Source organism: Stegastes partitus, unplaced genomic scaffold, assembly GCF_000690725.1.
Source record: "Stegastes partitus isolate 25-593 unplaced genomic scaffold, Stegastes_partitus-1.0.2 Scaffold573, whole genome shotgun sequence".
NCBI lineage: Eukaryota > Metazoa > Chordata > Actinopteri > Pomacentridae > Stegastes > Stegastes partitus.
In genome coordinates, this window is record NW_007578304.1 from 509,910 (window position 1) to 516,041 (window position 6,132).

The 6,132-nt window shown below is 50.3% G+C and overlaps 1 protein-coding gene across 1 annotated transcript in view; it reads left to right on the forward strand.

Moving 5' to 3' along the window:
- The window catches only part of LOC103362429 (FH2 domain-containing protein 1-like), a 29,156-nt gene extending 23,232 nt beyond the window's left edge, over positions 1-5,924 (forward strand). The window contains exons 10-14 of the mRNA XM_008288781.1: positions 174-244; positions 396-513; positions 842-1,006; positions 1,965-2,060; positions 2,137-5,924. Of these exons, the coding sequence (XP_008287003.1) occupies positions 174-244; positions 396-513; positions 842-1,006; positions 1,965-2,060; positions 2,137-4,302 (2,616 nt within the window). The 3' untranslated portion in view covers positions 4,303-5,924. The remainder of the gene's footprint in view (positions 1-173; positions 245-395; positions 514-841; positions 1,007-1,964; positions 2,061-2,136) is intronic.
- The last annotated feature ends 208 nt before the right edge of the window (positions 5,925-6,132 follow it).

Sequence of the window (6,132 nt, forward strand, 5' to 3'; positions counted from 1 at the left end):
AAAGGGGCATGGAGGGGCAGGAAGGGACTTTAGGGAATGTCCCCACAGACCCCAAAAGGCCCCTGAGGGTTGTCTGTGTGAGTCTGTGTGAGTCTGTGTGAGTCTGTGTTCTTGCTGTTGCACTTGTGTGAGAAACATGAACAGTAAAACATGAATGTTTGTGTTTTCTTTAGGAAGCTCAGAAAACAGACAAGAATCTGTTGGAGTTTCCTCTCAGGTTGGGTCACGTCCAGGCTGCAGCCAGGTCAGACTTTACTCACTGCATCTCCCATCAGCCCCTCTGCCTCTGACACTCCATCCAGAGTGGAGGAGTGTCGCCCCCTGCTGCCTCTGATGAGGAACTAGCCTGAAATCACACCTGTTTTTTGTTTGTGTTTTTGTTCTTGTTTGTGTAGGATCTCCGTGGAAACGCTGGACGCTGACCTGCAGTGGCTGACATCTCGCACACGCTCAGTAGAGGAGAGCGTCCAGAGAGACACGGAGCTGCTGCAGCAGCTGGATGACTTCCTGCAGGTATATTTCCTATATATTATCATATCATACACTGTTTATCATGTTCATTATAATAATATAGAACAGTTCCTCGTGGATCAAGTGTGTGTTCTGTCAAACGTTTCTCTTCAGTGAACACCTGATCACCGATTCTGAAGTTTGTACCTGAGAGAGAGTCAGGATTTGTGTTGCAGAAACACACTTTAGTTGTGAAGCTGCACACCAGGCAGGTAGTGACACAGCAGGCGTGTAATGTTAGCGTAGCTTAGCATAAAGGTGCAGAAACAAAGCAGGCAGCAGCCGTTGGTTTCAGTCTGAGTTGTGTGTTTGTGTGTCTGTTGTCGGTCAGGACGCCACGTCGTGTCTGTGCTCGCTGCGCGGCGGCAGACAGCAGCTGGAGAAGGAAAGCAGCGAGCTGCTGGACTTCTTCTGTGAGGACAGAAGCTCGTTCAGGATGGACGACTGCTTCAGCATCTTCTACACCTTCTGCTGCAGGTTCACCAAGGCTGTGCAGGTGCACACACACACACACACACACACACACACACACACACACACACACACACAGCTAATCGTTTGGTTTTAAACTGCAAGAATCTGCTGTTTATTGTAGATCATTTAATCTGAATGTAATGTTACACGTGACTCGTAGATTTCACAGTTTTTTGCATTTATTAAATTATGAACCTTTGAAAAAATGTAGAAAATGGCCATTATGAAACAAATGATCGGGATTATAATAACAAGCTGTTCAGATCGTATCCAGTGTAGTTTGTCTTTACATTTAACTTTAAATAGAAATCTCATATAATTATTACTTTTTTGGAATTTCACATTAAACATGTGAATTCATTGTTATTAAAAAACTGTATTAAAATCATTTTTTTAAAAAGCAAAACTTTCGTACAATTACAAAAGTTTCTGTCAGTGCCGACCGGTCAAGTGAAGGAGGATTTACAGTCGACCACAAAGTGTTGAAGCAACTTGGCTTCCTGCAGAAAAGTCCAAGTGTGTGGATAAAAGCTTCATTAAAGTTGTTTTTAAACTATGAAGTTTGAAAGGAATTTTCAGATTCATGCTGTGTCATCTGTTAACGTACTTCTTCTGAAGTTTTGGGTCGAGCTGTCCTCATCTGATACTTTATCCTTAAAAGAAAACGTACCACAGACCAGCTGCAGTACCTGGTTGTTCCAGCAGGTGGAGCCTCTTTCTGTTTAATTCTGTAGAGACCAGAGGAGGCGGCACTCAGAATACAGCTCATGTTGGCAGCAGAGAGCATTGTGGGAGTTTAGCATGACAGATGACCATGACAGAGACTCTGAGGAGGTTCAGGACCTCCACCCAGAGCTCATCCGAGCCTGAGATCAGAATCATGTCAGAGGTTTAGGTTTTGATTTATTCAGGCAGATAAGATCGTAGGCCTGTTCATGTGGGGGAAGAGTTGTGGTTACTCATGTGACGTCTGTCTAAAGGATAACGTGGAGCGCGAGGCGAAGGAGGCGGCTCGGCGGCGGCGCATTCAGGAGATGGAGGAGCAGAAGAGGCACTCGTGGGCCGGCGGCGAGGAGGTAAAAAAACCACATGAAACCAAACAGTCTGACTCTCACAGCTGCTCACTCATTGCTCTGTGTGTCACTGTCATAGGTGGGCGGAGCCTTCGGGCTGCGCTGCAGCAGCGAGACGGACATGTCGGCCGCCGTGTCCCGGCAGAACGACGCAGGGCTGCTGATGGAGCTCCTGAAGCCGAAGCCCCGCCCCCGCTCACCCCTCAACACCTCCCACGCAGGGAGCTTACGGCGGTCCAGGAACTCTCCATCCAGCTCGCCATCCGCCGCTGCTGGGCTTGAACTGAGCATGCTCCTGGAAATGGCTACTGTTGACCACAAAGTCGGCCAGCAGAGAGGAAGAGGAGACACCAGGACAGTTTTCCCGCCAGCCTCACCTGAACCTAAAAGAAGTCCTGGACCCTCTCCTCCCAGTGTCTCAGCGTTCAGCCAGGTTTCACCACAAACTCCACTTCAGAACCCCTCCAGCAGTCCAGGAACCACAGACCATGCAACCGCTTACCTCCAACGCTACGACGCTGCACAGACTCAGACTGAGACCTGGCATCCCACCGATGCAGCTACAGACACACCTACCTCCGACCAAAACCAGCAGTCTGACCGCAGCGACACTGACGGTGCACTTTGTGGCAGTTTGAGCAGCCAGGCGACGCCTCCACGCTGTCAGACTCTCTCTGCTTTAAACAGAGAAACAGCTGGAACAAGCACAACTGATCAGGTCATGAGTCACGATGAGACGCTCCTACGCAGCGCTGCTGCGACACAAAACATGTCCGTGGTTCTGGAGAAATGCATGCTGGTTCCTGAGCTCAGAGTGTTTGAGGATTCTGCCGCCACGACCAGCTGCAGTCATCACCAAGGCGACACGGGATCCACAGATCCACAGAATATCTCCCCACAGACTGACGATGGAGAGAAATCTGCTCGGACAAAGTCTTCCTCGTCACAGAGGGAGGAAGACGAGGAAAAGGTGGTTGTTTGGTGTGTGACGGGCGTCTGTGAGGCGGCCGCCGACATGCACAGCACTCCAGCGGACAAAGAGCCAAGTACAAACCAGAGAGAACAGCTTGTTTCCTGTGCCACAGCCAATCACATGCTTTCAGAACCTCGGCCAGCCAATGAGAAGCCAGTGCCTGTACCCATTAGCAGCCAACCAGCGCCTGCCTCCCGCTGTGACGACGTGTCGCTCCCTGCTTCTTCCTCCAGGTGGTGCCCAGCAGAGCCGGCGCCGGCCGCTGCAGCCCCCACTGAGAAAGATAACAAACCAGCCAATCGGGGGGAAGAAGCAAAGGGCTCCACCAATCAGCAGAGCCATGTCCCAGATAACGCAAGCAAAAACAAGATGGCTCCCATTCAGTCGTCCAATAAAAATACAAGAACAGCTTCCTCCACCAAGAACCACTTGACTTCTCAACCTCGACCCACGACCCCAAGCAGCGGCTCTGCAGCGAGCAGGTCTGTCCGCCCCCCCACCGACTCCGAGAAGCAGGGCATGAGGCGGGTGGTGCCCATCTCCAGAACCAGCCGAGGCACTCCGTCGCTGGTCAGACGTCCTGAGAACTCTGATGTCCACAGCCGGGGCTCTGCACATTCCGCCAGTCTCAGCAGAGCCTCGGTCCGACGTGGAGAAAGGCCCGCGACAGCGCCGTCATCCCGACGATCCAGCGTCAACAAGGCGCCGGACCCCAAAGAGTCCAAGGACCAGAGGGTTTCAGGCACTCTGGCAGCCGGCCGAGAGCAGTACCAGGACTTGCAAAGTAGGCCGTCCATCCGAAAGCCACCAATGAAAGCCAAGCCGGAGCCAGAGGAGAAGATGTGTCGGTCCACGCTGCGAGCGCTCGCTCTCGGTGGAGGCAGCGTCAGTGCTCCTGTTACTCCTCTGCACAAAGCCTCCACCCCAACATCCTCACTGCTGCCAGGCTTCGCCCGGAGCACCGCCTCGTCTTCCTTCAGACGGACCAGCACCACCCTTGCTCCCGCTGCTACTTTCCGGTTTCCCCACGCTGCCTCCAACTCCTCTCCTAAATCCTCCCCAAAGACCTCCACCTCCTCGACTTTCACCCGAACAGGCTCTCTGAGAGTCGCCTCCTCCAGACCTTTGGATCTCCTCACGCCGTCCGCCTCGTCCCCGCTGAGGAGCGTCTACTCATCTCCTCGCAACGGACGCGAAGACAGCAGCAGCTTCTCCGACAAATCCACGCATTCGAGGGAGTCAGGTAAAACCACCCGGCCCAGCTGGAGATAGCAGGAGGCTGAGGCTGCAGTCCGTCTCAAAGTGTTGCAGCAACTCCTTCGTCTTCTTCTGTCACTTTCCAAAATAAAGAAAATCATCAAGTGTAGTTGGAGAGGAAGGACGTTAACCTCAGTATGAAACACAGACATGGTTGTTTGAGGTCAAGAGTCTGAGCAGTGGTTCTCCACTGGAAGCCAGCGGTGTGCTCCCTCTGCTGGAGGAGATGCTGCCTCATGAAGGCTTTGTTTGATCAGACCATCGAGCTGAAGAGCAGCTGCCAAGTTCTCATATCGAGTCCCACGCTGATGCCTTTTTCTGAGAAGACTCACTTCAAGTTCATTAAAGTTCTTAAAATCAATCCAGTTTATCTTTTGACAACTGAATACTTCTGAGTTAAGGAGGAACTGGACACCTGCTGAACCTGGTTCAGGTCTGGACTAGAAGGAACCGTCTGGATGGGCGGTTCAGAGTCTTCATCACGATGCTGAATTATCCTGCTATGCATTGACACGACCACAGCGGAAATATTCTTCTTCCAACATTAAACATGATAGAAACGCTGTCGTGTGCTCAGGAAAGGTCTCGAACAAACTCTCATCTTTTCTCTGAACCATAAAACCAGCAGCAGGTTTCAAACAGACTGATTCCACTCATCAGCCAGAACCTGGAAGAGCAGAAAGAATCCTCAGATTTCCAGCGTTCTGATGGTCCTTGAACTACTCATGTGTGACTTTTGGTTTGATTTGGAAAATTAACCAAATCTGAGCTTCGTGAGGTTCTGCAAGCCTCGTTTATAAAATGTTTGCTCTGAGCAGATTGTGTAGAGAAACAAAGTTCTGCCCTGGTTCTGACTGATTCTCCGTCAGAGGGAGGCAGCGGTTCCACAGCAGACGATCATTTCATACAGAACCAACCAAATCTGATCAAAGTTTCCCCAGAAGCTCCTCAGAACACCTGGTTCTGTACCTACAGGAGCTTTATTTATCTGGGAGTATTCCAGAGCTCCAGGCCCTTGAAGTCCATAGAGGAGGGTCCAGATTTGTCCCGTTTTATTAGTTTGGACAAATCCCATTGAGCACATTCAGTCCTGGAGGTTCCACGTGTTCGTCTCCTTCACTGATGACCTGCAGTGAAAATGAGCCACAGTGAGTCCAGATGAAGCTGTTTGGCTTCAGACGGTGAAGCTGAGACGTTCAGGAACACGTGAGTCCGCTGAACAGTTCAGTCGCCTGGTTTCAGGTCCAGGTTCTGCTGTTGGTTTCCAGGAATCTGTAACATTCTGAGATATCTGCACAGTTTAGTGTATTTGCTCCACAGGCTGGTGACGAACTGCAATCAGGAATAATTAAACATCAGTACACTCGTGTTTTTATATTCATCTTCAATGTCTTTTTGATTCTTGTTGTGCTCCTTTAACTTCACTGACCGAGCTGAAGGATCTCCGTGAATCAGGTCTGATTAAAATAGAAGTGATGTTATTAATTATTGTGATTGTTAAAGCTGATTAATCTGTGACGATGAGACGGTGGAAGTGTCTCTGATTCAAAGCCAGCGTGTCTGAAGGACGTCCACCTGGTTTCCTGTTTAACCCAACATGTGTCTGAGCCGACGAATAAAGTGACGTCTGCAGTTTACCTGTCCTCAGTGTCTCACCTGAACTGACGTCAAAACCAAAGCCAAGAAACGGTCACGTCACACACACACACACACACACACACACACACACACATTTATTCACACATGAACACAGAACAAAGGGATCTCAGCAGCTGTCAGAACCAGGTGCTTTGGAATGGATGTAGTCCACAGAGAACCTCTTCTGTCCTCACATGCCTTTAAAAC